Raw genomic sequence first — 25,186 nt, forward strand, 5'->3', positions numbered from 1 at the left:
ATTCTATTATTCATCTGCCTTTCAGATGCTTTTACCATGAACAACGCAGAAAGGGCCACAGTCGTACAGTCCATTTCCAATCCTCTACAGAAGGGATTGCATGACCCATGCACTGTTTCGTTTGTACTGACTGACAACTCGTTTTTCTTTTTCTTTCCTGTTTCATGAAAGCAAAGGCATCATGTCACAGATTCGACAAACATACTGTTAACGATATTTCAATTTTATTGTAGTTATCAGAGGACATAGATTTTGATGGCAGTATTTATATTTTATGCTATATATTTTAGAATATGTGCATATTGATGTATTGATATTTGTGTTGCCTGTGCTTTTTGACAGTGGAGACAGGGCACTGAGCAGATAAAATATGTTCCTCTTTGCTGACACCTTCCAAACTGGAATCAAAGGGTGAAAGGCCAGTGTATTAACCTATTGAACTGCCCCAGCCCTGTACTCCTTGCACTTACCCCCCACCCTCCACACACACACACACACACACACACACACACACACACAGATACACACACACACACACACACAGAGATACACACACACACACCTCGCCTGTCTCTGCATTATTGATGAGCGGAGTATTCACCCTCCTTGCATCCCGCAAACGAAGCCCTGAAATATTCAAATGGAGCTTTGCTGGCGCTCCTCAAAATCCTGACTCTTAACCTTTTGGATGGGGAAGCAGTGTGTGCCCCCCCCCCCCCCCCTCCCCTCCCCCCCCTCTCCCTCACAGTGTGCTCGGGTCCCCATTCACACAGGCCCTAACAAAGACCAGGAGTATAATCTTGTCTGGTCTGCAGCCCTGGAAGCAATTTTCTGCTCCTTTTCGGCTCCTGTCTTCGAAATTGCCAGCCCAGGATTTTTTGGCCGCAAAGTAAATTCTGCCATACACGGGTTCGGCCATCCAAATTTCATTATTCCCTGCACTCAGACACTGTCCGTGGCCAGCAAGTGCCATTGTTCAGCATTGCTCACATTAATGCTTTGTTCCAGTTGTTCATATCTGCCAAAAGAATAAAAATAGCCAGGGCCTCTGAATGAGTCGGAGCACTTGTGTGTGTGAGAGTGTGTATGTATGTGTGTGTGTGTGTGTGGGTGGGTGTGTGTGTGTGGGCGAATGGCCCGGGCCACATCTGAAACAATGCCATCTACTTTTCTTTCTCCGTTTTGCCTCTCCTCCAGCAAGACATCAGAGCTGCCTGGCCCCATTGATGGCTGCTGATTTTCCACCGTCGCTGCATAAAATCAGACGCTGCCAAAGAACCGCAGCCGGCTCAAAAAAAGAGAAAAAAATATGTAACAGGCCCCCCGAGCTCCCGTCCTGCACAGCTCTACTTTCACCAGAGATCACACAACAAAGCGCCTGGAGAGAATAGGGCCACAATGGGTCATTTATGCACAGCCATATTGGGACAGAAACCACAGAGTGGGCATATAAAGGGCCCTCTGTCCTCCAGGTCATGTGGTGGAAGATTGTCTTTTGGTCTGTCCCCGTCCCCCCCCCACCTCTATTGTAAATAGATTGTATGATAAGAGCGAAACCGAGGTCCCACTTAACAGACCCACGAGGACTTGCTGAACAGTTCAGGGTCATTTAGAACTGAAAACCCATAAAAAGCCATGAGCAAATGAGCTCAGCACAGCGCGGGAGGAAAGCTCTGTACGGCTGTGCGATGGCAAGTATGAAACGGATCATTTACGAATCCAGTTCAGAGGTCAGGGAATGTTGCTAGGCGAGCTTTTTCTTCCCCTCAGCCCACAATATCATAAAAATAAGTAGATTACAGCCCACATGGCACATATTCCATCGTTAATGCAAACAAAACAAAACAAATAATTAAGAAGGAGGAGAAAAGGAGGAAAGAGAAGCTGGTGAGGCGCCTGGTTTAGGGCTAGCTCATACATGCATCCCAGTGTAATGACCCTAATTGAAGTAAGATGCAGAGAAGCCATCTCCTCTTTAAACAAATGAAGTGGCTCTTTGGCTTTGGCCTGCCAGGCTGGAGGATTCGGGGGCAGTCATCCAGAGGCTGTCCTATGATCCCGTGCCCACCAGTAGAGGTAATGTAAGTCCTGGAGGGCCTGGGCCCATGGCCCGGTGCTGTGGGGCCCATCGCCTGTTCTGAGGCCTAAAGGTCGGAAGCCTGTGAGCATGGAGCCCATTGGTGAGCGCAGAGCACAAGACCGCATGAAAGCCTCTCTGGGCTCACCGCACGACTGGATATGCTTAAGACTAAATGCTTCAAAACTACCAACTACTGGAGAGCGGTGAAATTATAAATAACATCGCGATTGGTTAGGATGGGAATTAAAACCAGATGAGGGGCTAAATGGCTGTGGAACAAAAGGCAATCTTGCAGTGTGCTGTACCTCAGCAGGGCAGAGAATGCACAGGGCAGACATACAGGGGCTTCAAGAGGCCTGCAACTCTCATAATAAGTCAGAGGTGAAGTTTGACAGCGGAGAGGACACACAAAGGCCTCCATTATTCTCAGGGCTCCGAGAGCCATTCTCCAGGTGTGTGACAGACAGAACGCGCTGTATTCTCTACTTTTAGTCGAAAAAGCAAGGACAGCCGGCCATTGTACCCACGTGTCCAATGTGTCGTTTGTCGTTTATCTGCCCCGCCCCCCCCCCCCCTCTTTCTTCGTGGAGATATTAACCTTGTGCACCTGGGCAATGGGGGAAGTAAATTATTAATGCTCCGTTTCTTGCACCTGTCTAAGTCACTTATTGTGCTGTTCGGCTCAATGTCATTTTTTTTCCCTTTGTACTGAAAGCACTAAGTAGTGTTGTGTCAAAATCTGTTCCTTCGGCGCACAGCACTCTTTTTGTTACCAGCCAAACAATGTCAGACATTCGAACTGTGCGGTGCTCTACTACACAAAGCCTGAAAACACCGGTCGCACAATTGGTATTATTTCAGAGTTGCATTGGAGTGCAGGAACAATTCAAGGCCATATGGCTTGGGCCAGGGCTATTTATACAGGGAGGAGGAAGAACGTCAGGAGCTGCAGCGTGATGTCTAAGTACAGGGTAGACAGCAGCACAATGCCGAGGGCTGCTTCTGCCCTCGCTGCCCAAAATATGCCCTGCGGCCAGCGCGAGCGTCCTCCGGCACATGTTCTGCGGCCGGCATGATTAAAACCTTATCCTCTGCGCTGACATGGGCCCGTGCTGGCTCCGGATTAAATGTTAAGAAGTTCCACAAGGGCTGCCATCGACAGCCCTCTGCACTGTTACTTCACTGCGCAACCATGCCTCCGTCGAACAAAATGCATTTGTAACCAAATTTGAGACAAAAAAGGGATGGGGAGCGGATAGGATTATTGTGGGTGTCTTTTTCCACTTCAGCTTGGAGTGCACGGCTATAATTTTAGATGTGGGCTTGAAGGCTGCATGCTGAACTCATTTGAGGGAAGGACCAGTTGTTTGCCAGAGACCGTGGTCTACATGGGAGGGGTGCATCTCTTGCATTGTTTTCCCCTCACACTCTCTTTCTTTCTCATTCTTTCTTCATCACACAATCATATTCTCTCCTCTTTTTCATTCACTCTGTCTTTGACACCCCTCCCTCCCTTGACCCATCTCTCCCCATTCTCTCAAGTTTTTTTGCATTTTGCTGAAGGGAGGAGTTGCTGTCTTCCTCAACGCAGTGCACATTATAAATATCCTTTATAGCATACTAGTTACTGGAAGCTGGTGGTGAGCATCTCTACCTAGCTGGACAGCCTTGTCCCTGGATGCTTCACGTCCTTTACTGCTCTTCTGTGGCAGAGTGATCAGTAAAAAATTTATGACACCATAAAATAATAAAAATGCCATTAATTTATCACAGCACTTCATGCATCGGTAGTAAAGTTACATTAGTCCACTGAATATTTTTTGAGCCTTCAAACAAAAAAAGCCTGATGCTGTGCATATAAATTATCTCCACAATTTCTACTCCAACACTAATGCTCTGATATAAATTACGCACGTTATAACCAATAAGTATATAAAACATAGTATATAAAATTTTATGGAAATTCGTTGTGCAATATTGTGAGGAAGTGACTCTCAGGGTTTAATGTCCATTTACACTCACTAACACACAGAGTACATTCTCAGTTGTGTCCTCTCATTTGAGTTAATGCACTCGAGTCTGTCTTTATTATTTCCTGCGCTACCTAATTACGAACAAAACCCTGAGCAGTTTGATCCGATTAAGACAGGGCAGCAGACTCAGGTGCAGTAATAAGGGCCTAATTTCATAACAAGCTTTGTTGAGAACTGGTCCCAGGTGACTGGTCCGCTGATGTTGGTTAATGACTGGTCTCGGTGTGCGGTGTGTGAGGGAGAAGTTTAGTGCTGAAGCAGTTATTAATGAAACTCAGTGATGGATGGCTCTTGTTCTCTGTCCTTTCAGGCCAACATGGAGTGTAATGATCATGAGTTTATAAAAGGGGTTGATTGATCAGAGGGGGCCAGGGCCAGAGTGGGGGAGGGACCAGCAGGCTCATTCATTATGAAGATCCCACAAACTCACAGACAAGCATAGACACTACACACACACACACACACACACACACACACACACACACACACACACACACACACACACACACACAGAGACACACACACACACACACACCTCTACACAAAGATATCTCCCATGAACACACTTTGATACACACAGACAATCTATACACATACACACTCAAACAAATTCTCCCTCTCTCACACACACACACACACACACACACACACACACACACACACACAATCCCTTGAAGACCGAGTCTTCCCCAGCGAACAGTCTGCGAAGCATTGCAGGCTCCGCCGAGCCTGTCCGGCTAATCGCACATCCGTCAATTTGTCATCAGTCCGCTGAGCCTCTTTCATTAAGTGCAATAATGTGGCCTGGTGATGAATACTGCGGGGGCCCAGACGATTCGCGCCGAGTGTGTGTGGCACCACGAGACACATGCGCGTGGCGCTACATCTTATCTTTACAAATACATCTTATCCCCCTCTCGCCGGGGACTGCCACGTATATCATAATTAGAAAACACTTAAGTAGGCAAAGCAGGGCCCGCGAGGCAGTGCATAGTGACAGGCCAGTAAGCAGGTAGTGGTTAATTGTACATCAGAATCACTCAGGTGGCCATAAATAATGACTGCTCCCTGATGCGTGATGGTAAATTGCTAGTACTTTCCTCCTCTGTATTTTGTCCATTTTTTGGAGTAATGGTTGAATAGATAACACACATGTGGAGGATCAGAGTTCAGTGAGCAACTTCAATCCCTGTTAATTTTTCTGTCATGTTCTTCTTATGCCATGTTCAGTTTAGACAATTTAATTTGGAGATCAGCTAAATCAACAGTGTGTGTTTAATGGTGTAAAGCTTTATTGAAGTTTTGAATATGAGGGGGGATGAAACAGTCGTGACGAAACTCTTTTAAAATAAAAATGAGGACCTCAAAAGTAACCTTTTTTTGCATTACTAATGCAAATGAGCTATTGACATCTTAAACTGTGGTAGCGAGTGTAGCAAAGCTGTGTAGCGGAAAACAGAGGCTCCCTAGTGGGGACGCCGTCAGAAAACAAACAAAAAGAAACCCCAGAAAACAGCGGGGCTGAAAGATTAATGTGTGTGTTGGTGTCGGTGTCTGCGTGTGTGGCAGGGGAGCTGTTACCATTGTGTTGGGAGCCCACCTGAGTGTCTGAACAAACTGTGTGTGATAGGCATCCTGAAGGGAAAAAAAGAAAAGACGACAAAGAAAAAAAAGACAGGAGACTGAGAGATGGGAGGTGGGGTGGGGAGGGAAGGGGAGGGAGGGAGGTGCGGCGGGCGGCTGAGACAGTGTTTAGGGCACACAGACAACACACCTTTGGCAGCAGGAAGATTGAACACTCACACAGGGAGTAAAACAAGCGTTCTCCTCCGAGTCCTAGCAGCACGCCTGCTTTTAGCATCCCCCAGCTGAATCTGAGGGGGAGAGATTATTTGTATCATGCAGAGTCAAAGTGTCCATCTCCTACTTCAGTCTTTAGAGAAGGAGACAGCCCCTCCGCTAATGCCCTGTGCATTCACTGCAGAACTAGGTCATTTAACAATGGAGTGAGCAGCAGTCGGCACTCTCCCCCTGCATAATACATTAAGTGTAATGTGCAGAGACTATTCAGAGGCCCCCCGAAAGCTGTTATTTTATTCTGTAAATGCACACGGACATGACATTTAATATTGTCACCCAACGCTGAATGACAGGGTTTCATTGTGCGTCAAGTACAACATGATGCCAAGTTTAATCTGAGCATAAAGCAACATGACAAAAGGGAAAACACGGTGTGTTCTTTAAGGCATGAACCTTGAATAAATGATCGGCAGTGAGCTCTGAGCTCTGGGCTCTGGAGACCGGGGTTTGTCCGACAAAGATAACAGGAGGGGGAAGGAGGAAAAAAGGAAGGAGGGAGGGAGGTGAAGAAAAAAGGGGGAAAAACCTCCCTAGTCCTCTCTGCTAGTGGTCCCCTGCTCCATTGTTTTAGGTGACACGTGAGTGTATTGGGAATCCAAACCAAAGGACTATTAGCGTTTCAAAGTCATGTCTCCAATACCTCAGAGATAATGGGGTTGACTTAATAAAAACATGGTAAAAATGGGATGAAAATGTATTTGTCAAAGCACAGTGTGTTGTAAAGAAATCAAATAGTGGAAAAGAAACATAACTGATGCAGCGTGTATCACTGGGTGTAATTAAAATATGTATTTTTTTCTGATCACATGGAGTAATCTGTATGCCTTTGTTTTTGCAGGAGAGGTCTCACTTTGACAGCCTGACTCATCCCTTGGTGAAACTCAGAGAAGATGGCAAAATCGGCCAGAGAGTCATAGATCTTACCAGACCAGAGGATCTAGATGGTAAGTAAACCTGTCATATTTTGTGGAAAAAAACCTCACGTCATCATTCATTATTTTAACATATTTCATTATTAGTCATAATTACTGGTGTTTTTTAAACTGAATTGTAATGCAAAAATGTCCTTAACGACCTGGGCATTTCCCAGTGAGTTTCAACCCGTGGAATGACTGCCTTTAAGTGGCCTTTTTCATTTTTGTTCCATGGGCCTCAGGAAGCAATAGCTAGTCTGATGAGTAGTTGGGCCACATGATGAGAGGATGGGCCACATTCCAGGCCTGTGCTGGATTCCTCCAGTATCAGAGGTGGCAGTATGCAGGGAGCTCTGCTGAGATGTGTTTGAGTGTGTGTGTGTGTGTAAGGTTGGACAGAGGTTATTGGAGTACTGTTTGAAGGTTTTCACAGATAGGTGTTCAGAGGACAGGGTCTCGAGGACAAAACTGGGCCTTCTCCACGCCTAGCCACACTGCTACTGGCGCTTGTTTGAGGTGCTGTGCGCGGAGGTGTAAATTCTGATAGCACCAGCGTGACAAAGCGTCATTTCTCTTTGTGGCCCTGATGCGTAAACAGTAGCAAGGGAACGTTCCCCAATGCCAATATTTGTCTGACGTAAATATTTGTCACTGTCTCCATGGCACTCTGGTGTTCCAGTGGGGAAGAGATGCTCCTGACTCATTTTATTAAGTGACAAACTTGGAAGACAGGGAGACGGCGATTTCTCATGACAATGCTAGCAGCCCGCAGACTGGCCACGCAAAATAAAAAACAAAAAAACAAGATTGGGAGCACAATCTGGAATAGTGTTTTGCAGAAAATAATGCAACCACTTTCACACAACAAATCGACTTGTTTACAGCCCCGTCAGAGTGGGAGATGATTTATTTAATTGGGCCGCTTTCTCATGAAAACGTCTGCATAGAGAATTAGAAATGCAGTTTGTGGGACATTCCACTCTCAGGCCACATTGGAGCTCATCCCACCCTGCCTGTCTGAGCTTCAGCCTCAGCCTCGGTTGGGAACCTTTTTTTTCTGAGGGTCTGTGGGGAGTCAGGAAAGGGATTGAGAGTGCACAGCAGCTAGGTGGAACGGGTCCCCCAGTGGTGCCTTTTCATGTATAGGGGGGTGTAAGGAGGAGCGAAGTGTGATGGCAGACATGTCAAGGTAGTGAGTTTGTGGCAGGCGGTGGATTAGGGAGCCGGTGCTGGGCCGGGGGCCACGGAGGTTGTTCTCCTGGAGAGGGTGCTGTGGACAGACGGCAGGGGTGAGCGCATAGCTCACCAGTGCCGTCACCACCCCGTCCCATCTCCCCACAAATATATCTGTCTGATGCAACGACCACGCCGGCAAAACACAGATGAATGATGTGAACGGCGGTTCGTGGTGATGCGTCCCTCCCCCCACCGCTCACACATAAAAACAGGCCTAAAATGTGTTTATGCCGCATCTGAAGAGATGAAACGTGTTTACTTTGGAAAGTCGCACCCTGGAATGCTTCTCCTAGAAGCCACTCTTAAAATATTATGCTGTCAACCAACAAGTAAGCAGATCATGAGAACATATCATATTTGTGTATCATACATGGGTACATAATATCAGAATTGGTTAAAACAAAACCACTTTTAACATTTTACATTTGTTATATAATTTTAAATGCTACAATATTGTAGCTGAACATATTAGTAATATTTTTCTTCTATCTCAAAAACATTCAAAAACATATTAAGCTATTTAAACAGAAAGTATTGGTATTAACATTTCAGAAATCCCTTAAAAGGTAAGATAGATATGGCAAAGCAGAGTAACTGAATTTGACGAGAACTGCCCCAGCAGTGTTAAGTATTCAGCTGTGTTCTCTCACTCTAAGTTTCAAGAGGAGGTAAATTACTGAGTGTTACCTCTCACTGGAAGAGTTATCCCCTGGAACACCAGTGTTAGGCTTTCCTACAGAAAAGAAGTGCAGCATTGAAAAATAGTTTGGGTACAGCCGCTCTCTTGTCGTCGCTGTAACTCACAGAAAAGCTTTAGGTTGCTTAAACTAATATTTGCGAAGCATGCAGCAACCAAATTAACAGCTGCCAAAGTTCTAACGAGGGACGCTGGAAAATGGTGGCTGGCTATGGAAATAGATAGAATTTCCTTCATTTCGTAAAGCCACGAGCCACATGCATTAGCCCACCGCAAAGTCATTAGGTCTTTTTAAGCTCAGATGAAAAACATTAACAAAAACCACAAAGGCTTTAGTATGGCCCCCTTTGTTCATTCACATATGGCAACGTAGAGGCAGTATGGCACTTGGGTCGTGCATTTGTTTAAACTGCCTTCATCACAGGGGGACTCAGTAAAACAAAAGAAGCATTGAGAGATTCCCTGGGGCAGGAAACCAAGCTAATCTAAATGCACTTTTTCTGACAATATTAGTCCAGTCGGAAAGGGTAGGCATTGATTAGCTGTAAGTACTCTGTTGATGAGGTACGGGTTAGCTATTCATTTAAAGTAGGCAGGGCCTTTTCCCCGTTGTTATTGTTTTGTTTACTTATTTATTGTCATGCTGCAGGGCCATTATTGAGTTATTACGAGGTAATTATTTGGAGAAGTTGTTGTTTTTTTTCTCTCGGTCGGGGCCATGGGAATTCGCAGCCTCTTCTTTTCCCCTGGAGCTAAAGTGTAGACATGTAAAACTTGTTTTATTTTCCCAGACTATCGCTTCTGAAAAATAATATGTTCTGTGATAAGCTCTTTAAAGTGAAATGACAATAAACCAAATCAGGGTAGCCACAACAATGAAGTTGTTTTATTGTTTTTAAATATATGTATATGTGAACCCAATGTGTTTATACATTTTCTTTCTTCTGCCATTGGAGTCTATGGCAGCCTTTAGAACCATATGAGAAAAAGTTATGAAATATGACACACTTACTGGAGACAGTAGCATGATTCTTTTCACCAAGTTTCAAATCTGTGCCTTGAGTGCTCTAACGCCACCAACGGGTCACAGTTGGAGGTACGTTTATTTTTACCAGTAGAGGGGCACTGTAATAAGCAAAAATGCGTTTTGGCTAATAACTATTGCTGGCTTTTCCCTTAAAATAAAGGTCCCATGGCCGGGACATGTCAACTTATCATGTCAACCTACATAATGCAGCCGCCATATTGGAGTTTATCGGGGGGGGGGGGGGAATTCACTTAGTTGTCCAAAAAATCCAAAATACCTTTTGTTGTTTTGCCCTTATGAAAGTGGTTGTTGTGTGTGGTGACATCTTGAGAGATCCCTAAGACGGGACATGACAACCTATAAATACATTTCAGCTGCCACAAACCTTGTCGAATCTTCATCAAATTTGGCACAGACAAATCAGACAAAGCCTCACGACAGTTTATCAGACGGATGTTTTATTTTGAAAACCATTCCTCCGTACAGCCCACTGAATTCTGCCAAACAGGAAGTGACCTCATATTTTGGCCAATCTTTGGTTAATTCACGTAGAACTTGCTGTGAGTGCTAACGGCCATACCTTTGACATAATGACATCAATGCTTGGCCCCCTCATTGCTACTTGCAGCTATATTTACTTTTTGTTTTACTTAGGAAATAAGTGAATGCTATTATCAGTCATATGTTACATGATTCACACAAATAGCCTAAAGAGAAATTCAACATACTCTCTAAATCCTTATGGCATCCCAGGTGAGACACTAAATACAAAAATGATTGCTACATACGAGTTTAAGCATGTTTAGAGATCATGATACACACACGCACACACACACACACACACACATATACAGAGATGCTATGTACCCAGTAGAATTCAAAACACCCAGCTTGAAGAGAAACACAGATTGGCGTGTTTAAGTGGGGCTTAAATCACTTGTAATTTGTAATGGTTTAATTGCCTGAATATGAGCAGTGACTTGAATGGGGAGCGGCGAGCATTGTGTCATATCTGTCCACGCACATTAATCCTGCCTGATCCCCCTCCAGAGAAGAAGCCTGTATTGTCAGTCGTAAACACCTTTATGGAGAGGCATCTCATTTGATCCCAGGGATGGGGCCTGGCAGGCTTGCGTGATTGTTGCTTGTTCACCTGAACGAATCCTTCTGAGTGGATTCTTGTGTGACAGACAGACAGACTGTGGGTGCCTGCGGAACAAAGCAGAGGAAGAGAGAGACGGAGGGAGGGAGGGAGAGAGAAAGAGAGAGAGACTTTTGGCTCTGTTCAATACACAGTCGAGTCCAGGCCTGCACTACGCAGGTGTGATGGGCTGCTGGGACTCTGTCCCAACTCTCTTTTTTTCCCTATGTCTCTCACTCTCGCATGATCTCTTTCTCCTTCTATATACCCCCCTCTCTGTCTCACTCTCTCTCTCTCCCTCTCAGCCCTAAATGTTTCACACAGCCTCCCTCTGCTCTCTGCCCAAATGTCTCACCAACAGGGAAAAATTAAGCAGAGATTCCTCATGTCACATACCAGGCCTCATAAATCACAATAAACTCAATTAAAAGCCTCCTGGGTCTCCTTCTCCAAACACACCCCAGGAGGCTCCCGTGGCATCACTAAACAGCTGCACTTATTTACACACACCTAACTAGATGCCTTCTCGAATCTGTATTACAACAACAAAAAAACATGACACATCAATGAATGCTAATTTGTTGGTATCAGGGCCAGGTTGGTCGACCTTTATTAGACAACAGCAACAACATGGGAAGGAGAGGGGGGGGGGGGGTAATGGAAAGCGGGGCCGGTTGTAAATTGCATGTTTTGAATGCAGGGTGACGCTGTGTGGGAGACTGGGCTGCCAGCTCCTTGGCTGCTTTTGATTAAGGCAGATCATGATTGTGGAGGGGGGTTGCAAGGGGTGTGGGGGGGACCACCCGTGTCTGAAAGCTCATGCCGGGGGGCTGCTGCTGCTGCTGCTGCTGCTGCTGCTGCTGCTGCTGCTGCTGTCGCCACCACTGCTGCCTCCTCCCGCGCTGAGACAATGGGACTACGCAGGGGCTCAACGAGGAGTCCGGGGCCAGACTCCTGTCAGCGGCATTCAGCCTCCCTGCCTGGCTTCCTGTTTGTCTGTCTGTTAGTGTGACAGAGCCACCCAGAGCCCAGAGCAAAGCCTGGCCCCGCTCAGCAGCCCCAACCACTGACACTATGGTCTACCGCTAGACGGCTCCAGGGCAAGGGGTCGCCATGTACTGCTTAGGGGGGTATGCTTGGTGGTCCCAGCAGCATGGACGGTGGCCCTATAGGAAAAAAAGAGCACTGCACAGAACCGCACACACAGTAGCTGTGCCCACATGTGTTGTGGTATGTGCAAGGCTAGAGCCGAAGCAGCCAGGCTGGCATGTTTCTCCTCCCGATGGTGCCGTTTGTGTTGTCATGTGTATGTTTCTTGCCTGCTTGTAAGATGCTCACCTCTGCCCACACACATGCATGCCAGTATATAAATTGCTGAATCAGTGTCAGTGTTAAAGTAATGGCACAGGGGGCATCGTAAATTAGAGTGCTCCATCCCTCTACCTCCCAACCTCCCTGCCAGACAAACACACACACACACACACACACACACACACACACACACACACACACACACACACACACACACACTCCCCACACACACGCACACACACACAAACACACAAACACAAACACACACCTCCTGCAAGCAGACAGTGACTGTCGTGTCAGAGCGGTGTGGAGCGTTTTTTTTTTTCGCTGGCGAGGTAATGAATGCCTTCATCTGGCCTGGCAGTCAGCAGATTGCCCCCGCGTTGATGGATACTGTCAGGCCCACGCCACACTACATTTCATTGCACAATAAACATGGCTGTCAAAACCAAACAAAGTGAAATCAATTCATCCTGTACAGTGAGTGCGTGCTAAATGAAATTAATGTACTGTGGGGGTTGGTTGTGGGCGGGAGCGGCAGTGTATTATCCTGGCATTCCTGATGGCTCGGAGCGCGGCAGGGCGCGGCACAGATGAATCTGGGGAGAGGGGTGCCGTTTGTTTTCTGGGGGGGGGGGGGGGGGGAAAGAGAAAAAAAAAAACACCGGGGCCAAGAGAGCTCAACGGTGAATGAAATTGGCGTGTGATTGTGTGGGGCTGAGGTTTCAGCAGCCCTTCAAACAGATGTGCTCTCATCTGTAACTGCTGCAGGGGGAGCCTCATTGAATACTGGTGTGAGGTGGTGCCTATAGATCCAGGTAATGCTGCCCCTCAGATTTAAAAGAGATGTGTATATGTATGTGATACAGATACAACTCCAGGATGATGTCAGCTAGTTTGAACACTGCTAAGATGAATATTCATTCAAGTGTTTGGCATGGCTGTCCAATCGACAGAGAGTACACCACTTCAGTCCAAACCCATATAGCCTCCTGCTGGTCAATTGAACCCGGGGTCACAAACTTGCTAACCCAAGGATCAGTTTATTTTCCAAGAGTGTGTGTGTGTGTGTGGGTGTGCATGTGTTCTCTAGTATGTCGATCAGGCCTGTGGAAGCGACAGAAAAGGGAAGACCTCATTCTGTGTCTGAAGCGCCGTCTGCTGCTCCTCACACCGGATGCGTTTTTCTTTTGCGTGTGCCACATTTTCTAGAAGCATCCGTCTGTAATATTTTTAATCACGCTTCACTGAGCCCCAGCACTCATTAAGACTTCTCGTTCTGTTTATCAGCTGAAATAATAATCGAAATCAAACCAGGTGAGGAGTGCCAAGACACAGAGCTGGGATCGCGATGAGTGTGCGTCACATGTGGATGATCAAATATTCATGAGCCATTCCAAGCTTTCTTATCCAGTTTTTGGATCATTAAAGATGTATTTGAGCATATGGGAGGCATTTTTTTGTTTTATTTTTCAAGCCTTGTTTACCAACATGTTTCTGTTTGTTTAAATATTCATACAGCTTTTATTTAATTCTTTCACATCTTACATATAAAAGGAGGCAAATGCGCATGCAAACAGAAATCATTTCCACTCGGCTGTAAAGTTAAATACAGAAACTCTAATCTCTCATGCTGATTGTGAATGGCCTGATTGAGAAGCGGCTGTCTACTGCCAGTGCCTGCGTCCGTGTGTGTGTGTGTGTGTGATATAAAGCAATATAAAGACCAGTGTTTTAATAGTATTTTGGCGCACATAGTTTTCCTCTTGATATTATTTCCCTTGTTTGAACAACTCTGCTATGTTTGCTATTTTGGTTGCCATTATTGGCTGTATCACCGACACATTACAACTGTCAGCCCTGAAATATAGGGGTTTGAATATCGGGGCACGAATTCTAGCTGAGACCCAGACAAAATATTTACCCGTCATTTTAGTCAAGGCCATTCTCTCTTGGTTTTGGTAGGACACTACTCTCCAGGGTGGCTTTTTCAGAGTAACTCAATGTCTCCTTGTTCTGCTCTCAAAACATTACGTGCCATAGATGGAGGGCTATTGGAGAGGAAAAGAAAAAGTTTTCTCCGTTTCCATGTTAGGCCCACGCTGGTGATGTGTAGCACAGGTCTGGTACTGCCTCAAGTCTGGCCGATTCTGATGATGTCGGATCTGGTTTGGCGGGAGATTAATGCCTTGCATTGTTGCTCTCTCCTCTTCTTGCCCTGGTGTTTCCAGGGAGTAAAGCAGATAAACCACAACAGTATTATTATTGGCCAACAGGAGGCGCCAGCACAGGCGAGGCGCGGGTCTTCAGGGAATCCCGAGGAAGGAACACCAACGAGCCGCACATCAAACGGCCCATGAACGCCTTCATGGTCTGGGCCAAGGATGAACGCCGCAAAATCCTCCAGGCCTTTCCAGACATGCACAACTCCAACATCAGCAAAATCCTGGGTAAGACAAAAGCCCTCAAATCCATCACACTGCTACAGCTACATTTGTATAAGCCCACCCTCCCCTCTCGTTTAGGATGACGACATGTTCCAGAATAAGCTAACTGCTCCATGAAGGAATTCAAAGCGCCATAGAAAAAAAAAGCCAGTCAGACGTTGGATTAGAACAAGAACATTTTAGCTCGAAAGGGATACAAGCAGATCAGCACCTTCATAATTCATTACAATTTCAGGGGGACTATTGAAATTATGACCCTGAAAGTTTATTCTGAACTTTACCGTTGTGGTTTAAAACAAACATACACACACACTCACTCACAATTAGAGCCAATTTTCATAAGCTCTTCCCTTCAGATCATCCGTCATCTTATATTTTATGGTATCTGCTTTTTTATCGCCGCAATGAAATGAAAAAAAATCCCTACCCCCACCCCCACCCCATCTTTCTTGAAAGAGTGGTGATGCCTTCACTAGGGCTCCCGCTCAGCTGCGCATAAACACACCGCTGTCTGGCTCTTGGCAATAGTGATAAACGCATAGTGTTTTGAGCCGTGTGTTAATAAGGAGAAGAAACAGACCGGCATTCAACTAAAACACTGATACTCTGTGGAGGTGGACAGGAGGCTGGGGCGGGAGCCGAGGGGGCTGGAATACTGGCCCGTGTGTTTGTGTGTGTGTGTGTGTGTGTTTGTGTGTGTGTGTGTGTGTGTGTGTGTGTGTGTGTGTGTGTGTGTGTGTGTGTGTGTGTGTGTGTGTGTGTGTGTGTGTGTGTGTGTGTGTGTGTCTGTGTGTGTGTGGCGAGAGCCGGACCTGTCGAGCCCAAACCCAGCTGAATGATGCTTTATGCTCGTCAGTGTAGTTTTTTTCCCCTCCTCCTCCTCGCCTCCCAGCCCTGCCCATGTGTGTGAATTATACACTGTGGAAAAGCCACAGAGGACACGGGCATATTGCGATGAGTGATTGTTTCAACAAATAAATTGTACTTTTTTTCTTTAGTTTAACACACACAGACACACATGCACAAATTATTTAAAATTGTTTGCACAGATGTTTGCTCTTTTGCAGTATTTCTTTGTTTTCTTCCACATGCGCTTCCCCACCACATAGACACACACACACACACACACACACACACACCACCTGGGTCATTTTGTATGCATGTACCTTAAACACACAGTGGTCCAGCCGTCGGAGGAGCCAGAGTGCTTGTGCTGTTCCAGCAGTTCAATCAGATGGATTTAGTGGCCGTCACGAGGCAGCGTTTGTCATGAAAAATGACGGGGCTAAATGGGTCTCGTCCCACGGTGCTCAGAGTCAATAGATCACGGCTACTAAAAGTCCCGTCAGCCGGGATACAGTGAAGGCTTCAGATATTTACTGGCCTGTTGTTTTCCCTCTAATGCAGTAGGCAGCCAGTTACACCGCCAGCCCAGAGAGGAGCCTCGCCTTTCTCACAGAATATTTCTAAACACAAGTCAGCTCATGGAAAGATGCAAACAAAATCACAACCCTTTATTATCTGATTCACACATTTACTGGAATAGACAATACTGCTACAATGTTTAGTAAATAACAAGAAAGTAAATTAATTAAAATATTTGTAGAACACAATTATATTATTTTGATTTATGTTGATGTATGGATTGCTATTTGTAAATGAACCCCTCCTAATTGCATCTGTTGTTGTGCTGGCTGCAGGTTCTCGCTGGAAGTCCATGAGTAACCAGGAGAAGCAGCCGTTCTACGAGGAGCAGGCACGCCTCAGCAAGATCCACCTGGAGAAGTACCCCAACTACAAGTACAAGCCGCGGCCCAAGCGCACCTGCATCATTGACGGCAAGAAGCTGCGCATCGGCGAGTACAAGCAGATGATGCGGTCGCGGAGACAGGAGATGAGGCAGTTCTTCACTGTGGGGTAGGTGCACAGTGAAGAACGCCACCATAGATACATACAGATATATATACACATACTTTCACTGCCTCTCTTCCCTTCCCCCCTCTGTGTTTCTCTCCCCACATTCATACCCACACACACAATCTCTCTGTCTGTGTTTATCTCATTCTTTCTCATTTTCCTTAAAAGACACTTAAGCAAACCTTACTCATAAACACACAATCACACACCTACTTAAAATTGCTGTACTTCAATGTCAGCCCAGTGCACTTTGCACAATAGGAAGGCTGCATTTAGGTACAGTTCCCCATGCTAATCCTTTGATCGTTTAGTGAGTTTGACAGCAGATATATGCTACCATATTCTGCTTAGTCATTTCAATTGAATTAATTGACCATCGCTCTCAGTTTTGATGACCAACTCATAATCCAAACAATGTTGTTTGAAAATCTGATCTGCTAAATGTCAAACCCATTTGTTCCAACATTTCTATAGTGTTTATTTTTTAATCTACGTTTAAAACTTAAAACGTTTTAAATTTGCCAGTGAATTTTAAAAGTACTTATTCATCAAATTGAGAAAATAGCAGAAAAATTAAACATAAGTATTATTATGGGATGTAAAATCTAAGTATGAATGTAAAGGAGGCCACGGGGCAGAGGTCTTGACTGTAACTATAATTTACTGCGTGTGGTCAGTGAGGGAAAGCCTGCTCCAGGTGTTCCCACTTCGCCAGTTAGAAATACGATTGCTGGAGTATCAATCATGCTCCCAAAGATCAGGAGCCAGCCTCTCAACCACCAATTGGCTTTGTCACCAAAAAGCAGGGGTATCGTTTCTCAACGATTCCAAAAATTGTTCCGTCATAACTACCCCCAAATCATTTTCGCAGAGCCGCTGGCTGTGAACATCCCCCTTCAGAGAACAGTAAAGCCAGTGCTCTCAAATTTAAGTGCTTATACTGAAGAACCTTGTCCGTCGACGGGGTCTTTGTTTGCTCTCCGCATTCCTTCCATTCGCTAATTCCCAAAGACTGTAATTGTTTTCCTTGATGCATGATAAACATGTCATCTTTGCATCAAAAGTCTAATCCGCACTCGGTTTAGGAGAGTAAGAACTGCAGTTAAACTGTCAAGAAAGTCCGGTGGAAAATCTTAACTTCTCTTTCCTTTCTCCTTCTCTTTCTTTCTTTTTTTCTTCCTTCTATCTGTCTCTTTTTACTTTACTTTCGTCTCTCTACCATTTTATTTTACAGGCAGCAGCCACAGACACAACTCCCCATCAGTCCCAGTGCAGGTGTGGTCTACCCTGGAGCAATAACCATGGCAACCACCATCTCGCCCTCCCCGCACATGACATCGGACTGCTCCAGCGCCTCGGCCAGCCCCGAGCCCACCATCCCTGTCATCCAGAGCACCTTTGCATTTAAGATGGAGCCCACCGCCCTGGTGAACAGCGACACCATCAACGGTGAGGACGAAATAGACATGTACGAGGACTTTGATGAGCCCAAATCGGACTACAGTAGCGAGACCGACACACAGGAGCCTGTCAGTGCCAACTAAAGGCCAAACCTATACACACCCCACCCCACCCCACACCCCACCCCACACCCACAACCAAGAGTGTACATCTACTGGAGAGAATACGGAGGACCCGAAGGAAGAAAAGGAGACAAAAAAAAAATGAACTACAGAACAAAAAGAGAAACTCAAACATTTCTTTCTGATGATATATCTTTAGGAGCCTGCATGCATATGTGGCTCCCTCAGAAACAAACAGCTATTGGTCTTAAGTGTTTTTAAAAGTGTGAAGCAGTTTGATTGTGTTGATTTTTGGCTTTTTATTATCTCATTGTTTATTTTGTGTTTTTTTTTGGTTTGTTTTATTTTTGATGGACATTTAAACAGTTAGGGTTATTGCCTACAACGTTTGGATGACAGGACTTGAACATTAACATCCATAGCTCTCAAAGTCTTACTTTATTGTTTTTATCAGTATACATGTATGGTTTTTTAATGTGTTGACTGCTTTTGTTAGCTTACATTACTGTTTATGATGGGAGTTTATATTCTCACTCAGGTATGCTGTGCCAGCTTACAGCTTGTGAATGTTTTTAATCTGATCAGTTTTAAATGAGGAAGACAACAAAACTAACCATTTAAATTTCATCACAAGATAAAACAGTCTCAAATCTGAGAACAGAGGGAAGGCAAAAAACTCCCAACTATTATTATTATTATTATTATTATTATTGACATAAGTTCCAACGTGCCAAACATTTCATAAGCTTCCTTTTCATAAATATCTTTTTTTTTTCATTTCTTTTAGTCTTAAAGGAGACAATCTTTGATATCAGATCGAAGCTCACCCTCCACCCCCAGTCTTGTTTTGGTGCATCTGTGCTCTTTATCATGGAAAAGCACTCAGGAATCAGTGTGATGTTTGCAGTTTTGATGAGATGGCCTGTAAGTGTTTACTGGGCCCTGTTGGAGTAATACTTTTCTCCAGGAAGTTTAATACAGTGATCAACAGAACCAAGCTTCCCACCCCACCCCCCACCCCCCACCCCCCTCGCCTAGCTCTCCAATTCAGTCTTACACACTAAGTTCTTAATCAGAGTGATTGTAATCAGTCCAGAATGCCAAGGGGCCAAAGGCATCCAATCCACTGACTTGGAAAGGCAGCAAAGGCAGCTTTGGTGGCATTACAATCGTAAATTGCTGTTGTCCATTATGCACAGTACATTCTCTTAAACACTTTAGCCTCCACCAGGGCACAAAGTTTAAAGTCCTTAAAGTCTTCTTTTCCTGAATTTAAATCTTTGGGACATTGTAAATCTTAATTGACACAAGAAAGTCTTAGAGCAGAGCATGGTCTTTGGGTTCATGCGATGTGCTCCTCATTACAAGGTCTTAAGAAAAGCTCCAGTTTATCTAGATGCAGTGGGCCAGTCGCAACAAGGGCAGGTGTAGGGAACTGCCTCCAGATTTGTACAAGCAATGAATATCAGCACTTAATCTTAAGTATTCAGAATGTGAAACGATGCACTTTTTCAAAACCTCCTCATTTTAAATGTATCCCGACATATTGCATCAGATATGATGGTTTCAGGTACGTTTGATCACAGACAATTTCTAGGCTGCCGGATATTAGAAAATAATAAAGATTTCAAGTCTGTGCAAAGTAATACGGAATGATAAAATGGCACGATTTCAATTTGAACTGCTGATACAATCAGTGTAGAAGCACAGAATTCTAAATAAAAAACAAACAAACCCATCCTCTGCCTTATTATGGCGGCCAGGATGTTAAATCATTAGAATTGCTCCTTATGGAAGGACAGCCAAGAGACGGCCAGCGGTCAGGCCCACTGGTTGCTGCTGTGCCCCCGCTGAGGCCTCCTGTGGGGCGCGGGCTCTAGCGCACCTTCATCTCCGCCCCCACTCCCCCGCCACCCCTGCCCCAGCCCCCGCGAGAGTGCCATCTGGCACGGGCCGGCAAGCCGTGCGCGGGAGAGGAGAACAATGCCAGCGGAGGCCTTATCGTTTTCATTGTGCCCTCCATCAAAGTGCGGGTGAAAAGGCCACGGCCGCTTTCAGGCGTGTGGTGCTGGCGAGCAGATGGAACAAGTACATCAAGCTGTGGGGGATTATTAAAATGACTTACGAGTCGCTATCATCCCAAATACGGCATTATTAATGCATGAGGTCTGCCATTTTCCCCCTGCCCTTGAACCTGTCCACCTAATCTGCAACACAGAGGTGTTGGGATAAGGGTTTGAAACTGCCGGACATCCCCATCCCAACCCCTCACTCTTACTCTCGCTGTGGTGCTGCTGATCACTGCATTAGCTTTTCACGGTACTGATGGATGCAAAGATCTTATTCTCTCTTGTCACGTTGGCTGTGATAGGTCTGTTCATCCCCAAAATCCCCCTCCCCATTTAAAAGCATTTAACAAAAGTCTTAGAAGTTTTAAGCACTTCTCCTTTGGAACATTTGTGTTTGTATTTTAGAATTTTTGTAATTTTTTTCATCTTTTTAAAGGTACAATGCTTGGCAGGATCCCTACCCACCTCCATTAAAGCAAAGCCGAGCTCTCTCTTTTCTCTATAGGCCAACTTGTGTGTCTTGTTTGAAGCTGTCACTTCTGTGTGCTGGTTTGATTGGTTGATTTGTACATGATTTGTACATATTTTCGTGACCATGCCAAAACAATTTTGTAGGCTGGTGGACAACAAAAAGGACTGTCTTTGGACTCTTCGGACTTGAAAACTTGATTGCGCTAATATAACAAACAAACAGGAGGAAAAAAAAAAGTTTTAAAAAAGGACAAAAAAAGAAGTTCATTCTCACACAGAGACAATGTTTCATAAGTGTTATGAGCACTGGATATAAATGGTATTTTTTATCAATTCTGACTAATGTGAAGCTGTTGTGCGAGGAAAAAAAAACTACATGAACAAAAGTCACCTGTTTGAACTCATGTGGGCACGTCTCACAGTTGCCAGATTTGAGTCATGTTTCTGTCTACTTATTTTGTTTATTTATGCAAAGACACGTGATGAATGAACATTTCATTTAAGCTCCAGGGCTGCCTAGGGGAAGGGGAGTTGACAGAAGGCTCGCATAGTGACTGGCCAACTGAGACACACCGGACATCAGTATCACATTTTATTAGTCACGTATATTTGTGTTGTATATTGTATTTGAAGCTACATAGTGCATATAGACATTTTATTGTATTTATTAGCCATTGTTGGCTCTAAAAGTGTCAGTAGAACAGAATAAACAGACAATCAGAAAAAAAAATAAACAGTTGAGATTTTAACCAGAATTGGAGCTCAAAACAACTTTTTTTTCTTTCATACTTTTTTTTATAAATTCACCATCTCATCACAGATGTTTTATTGTACATATAACATAGGAAAATAGAAATCTATTTTTGTTCATGGATACTTAGTGAAGTATAAGTTATGTATTTGACTTTTTTTTGTTTTCACATTGTGTATGTTGGTCCTTGTTCTGAAAAAGAAACTGACAAGTCACTGTACCTCATGTAGATGCTGAATTGACACCCCTGTTGAACGAGCAGTATTTCACCTGTAGCTGAAAAAGCCAGGTACCTTGCTTGTGTTTCAATGATAATCATTAGACCTCCCCAATCAGCCAAAACTGTCCTCCTTATGAAACAGTTATAAATTGGAATTATAGACATAAATGTTGCTTTACAGAGTGCTTGGCTTTTGCAGTGCAATGCAACCAAGTGACAAGCAGCAGGACATTCTCTGAACAAATTTAAAGTGTTACAGATTTATGTTAACAGACCCCTTAACAGCGAAATTTTGTGTATCTATGTGGCCATAGATATTTCTATCACTGGAATAAGTGGTCACAATGATTTATTGGAAATTTCGGCTGTCGGTCAATAATGTGCCAAATTTTGCCTAAAACCCAGATTGGTGTAAAAAAAACCTAAAACTTATTTGCATGTTTAACAGAACAATTTTAAAATAATTGAAAAAAAGAAACAATGACACTTACATTTGTTGAAATCACAAGTGAGGTTCTTGGATAGCGTAGATCATAGGGGACGTGCAAATATTTATTAGAATCTATGCTGTACACGGATACTCGTGCGCATTCTGTGTCCTCCTTTAGTCCTTTGTGTCGCTTATTAGTATCTTAAAAATGGACAATTTTTCATACAATTTGCCAGCAGCAATTTAGCCCAATTGACATTTCTGTTCCTTCATCAATGTCACTGCCATATTAACACAATGTAGATACAACTGAAGACAGAGCTCGAGTGCTGTTTTTACTTAACTTATCTTACTGTAATTCTTTTTTTCTGTCATTGAACTTTTGTGATGTATATTGTGGGATTGTTCTTTGTTAATTTAATCAGCACAATTCACTGACATGCTGGACTGACATGCTAGCTGCTGTTCAGAAGAGTAAAATTTTGCTGTTTGGGACAACATCATATGCTGTTGTCCATGGTACTCTGCTTCTTAGGGGGTTTTTTTCTCTCCAAATTGTCTCCTCAGCAACACTGTGCGTGATGCTCTTCTGTTGCTTCAGCCGCAGTTATTTTGATTCCCTTTGGCAGCCTAATACATGTTTTTGTTTGTTTGTTTGTTCTTTTGCATAGAGACCGGTTACTCGGCTGGTACCTAGGCCTTTGGCAGGTATTGATCGGGCGTTAGAGGTGATGAAATAGTGTCTGTTGCTGCTTTTAAAAGTTTTAAGTCTGAAAAATGTAAATAGTTTATCATAATATCTTGTACAGTCCAGTGTAAAGTTTTTAATTGAACTTAAAAAGGTTGCCATCACATTTGTGTTCACATTCTTCTTTATACAGTACAAAAGACAGCTATTTGCTAAGGATATTATTGTTTTAAAAAAAGAAATGAAAAAAATGGTACTAAAAATATTTTTTGCTTGGCTTCAATATGTAAACCAGCAAGTCCTTGGTTTCCATGTGCAGTATTGACGTGAGGTAAACTAAAGGTTAAATAATTCAGTGCTATGTTTGGAGACCAGTATTCTCTGTTTTGGTAGTATTAATATATCAGATAAACTATACCAGATGAGTGACACATTTGGGTGTATTTAGGCACCTTAGTGGTGTATACAATTATTTAGGTTGTTTCCCTACAGGATGCATTTTGGCATATCATAATGTAACACCATCTTTATACAGTACAGTATGTGTACTCAGTCAAGTGGATATAACATGACCGAGTTGGGTGTTACTACTTGTTTATCATTTACCTCAAGAGTGTCCTCCTTTTCCATAAAAAGAAAATGAAATCACACAAACAAAAAAGCCGTCTCACCACCACTCCATCTTTTGTACTGCTGTTGACACTTACAAATTAAAGAGACATTTTGTTTTACGATATTTGTATCTGTTTCATATTCTTTTTGCAAAATATTTTATGTATGTTTTTTTAAGTAGGAAACATTGAAGACCATACAAACAAATGGCATGAGATGCTTTTCAATGAGTTTTACTGTGAGTTATTGTACATAATGAAATTTCTCAAATTTAGTACTGATATATACAGTTTATCATTGTACTCTCCCTTGTATGTCGCTTTGGTTAAAAGCTTCTGCTAAATTACTAAATGTAATGTAATCTATACCCACAAATTAAATCCTAAATCTTTAGGTTATGGCAAAGTATTCAATTCTATAATCTTGTGTACCTGTATTGCTTTAGTCTTGGTTTAGTTTCATTCTGGGTCTAATAAGCAGGGTGATATTTTGCTGCAACTTGGCCATTAAGACCTATTTAATGGAAGTTGGCTTATTTTATTACTTCATTCTTGGTTGCCCTATGTCAGCAGTACTGTTTAATTTCAGAGCTTGAATTTGTTCCCTTTGAAAAATAATATTTAGACAGGTAATAATGTGAAACTCATCCCACTTTATACAATTCTTCACCAAAACATAATCAAGCCCGGTCTACCTTCACCTAAATAAAAGCAGCTAGTTAGCAACTCTTTACTTTACTTTTTATCTTGATCCCAGTAACATCAAATCAGGAGAGAGTAAACAGGAACTTGTCAAAGTGTGGATATTTTTCAAGTTAGTTCTTCAAACTGGAGTGCTAATAAAGTGTTGCTACTCTGTCCCTAGGTGTGATGTCTGTAGACTCTTAAAGATTGACTTGCAGACCTCATCGCCTATAAAAAAAAATGTGTTATAAGACTTTGAAATACTCTTAGCTGATCCTCTCTTGACGGTACAAGTCAACAGGAGTTCAAAAAATGCACACAGACAAGATCAGCGCAAGACCATACCAGAATCATTCCATAATAATAACATGCTTAGTAGAATAGACAGTTACCCATTCATTTTTTTTATTTTATCTGTGATAATATAGGATCTCCCCACAGTCGGCCTGGTATCTCTCCATTAGCTCTACACAATCCTTTGCACAGTTGTTCATGCCTAATGTGTTCTTACAATCTCTCATTAAACCTTTTGAAAGGGAATACATCTCAACTACAGCTTATACAGTGGGCCAAACAGTTCTTCACTTCATGCCCAAACATCATGGTTGTTGGGATAACTTGGTGAACTCCTGCACTACTGTCTGGGAAGGAGAGATACCAGTCCTTGTCCTGCTGCTGGTTAACCAACTGCACCATCCTATTTTTCTGTGGTTGTAGAGTGAAAAAGCTCTTCACATCAGGAAGCCCTGTTCTGGAACACCTAAAGCAGACTCTGAAAAGCCCATGACTGCTGTACAGTTCATCCAATGTTTGAAGCTGACAGAGCATGTTTTTTTCCGTCTGATGTCCCCTATCCACACACTGAATGGTTGACCCCACCAGATGTTGCTGCAAGGGGGAATGAGAATGGTATGTCAGGCCATTTAATGCCATTCAGGTGTCGCCAGCAGACAGTAGACATGTAGCTTAACATCTTTGTAGCAATCAATCCAGTAGAATCCAAATGGTATCCTCCACATGGGACTCCTACCATTGATAAAGTAGTGCCATGTGTCCGCTCAGACTAGACCTACTGC

The 25,186-nt window shown here is 43.7% G+C and overlaps 1 protein-coding gene across 7 annotated transcripts in view; it reads left to right on the plus strand.

Annotated features, from left to right (window-relative positions):
* sox6 (SRY-box transcription factor 6) overlaps positions 1-23,549 on the plus strand; it is a 163,866-nt gene extending 140,317 nt beyond the window's left edge. For 6 of the 7 annotated variants that reach the window (XM_031569509.2, XM_042708090.1, XM_012814927.3 and 3 more), the window contains 4 exons: positions 6,812-6,917; positions 14,576-14,749; positions 16,447-16,663; positions 17,898-23,549. In XM_031569509.2, the coding sequence (XP_031425369.1) occupies positions 6,812-6,917; positions 14,576-14,749; positions 16,447-16,663; positions 17,898-18,207 (807 nt within the window). In that variant the 3' untranslated portion in view covers positions 18,208-23,549. The remainder of the gene's footprint in view (positions 1-6,811; positions 6,918-14,575; positions 14,750-16,446; positions 16,664-17,897) is intronic. The other variant, XM_031569510.2, reaches the window with a different exon arrangement.
* The last annotated feature ends 1,637 nt before the right edge of the window (positions 23,550-25,186 follow it).

The sequence above is a fragment of the Clupea harengus genome, chromosome 6 (genome assembly GCF_900700415.2).
Source record: "Clupea harengus chromosome 6, Ch_v2.0.2, whole genome shotgun sequence".
NCBI classification, from domain to species: Eukaryota; Metazoa; Chordata; class Actinopteri; order Clupeiformes; family Clupeidae; genus Clupea; species Clupea harengus.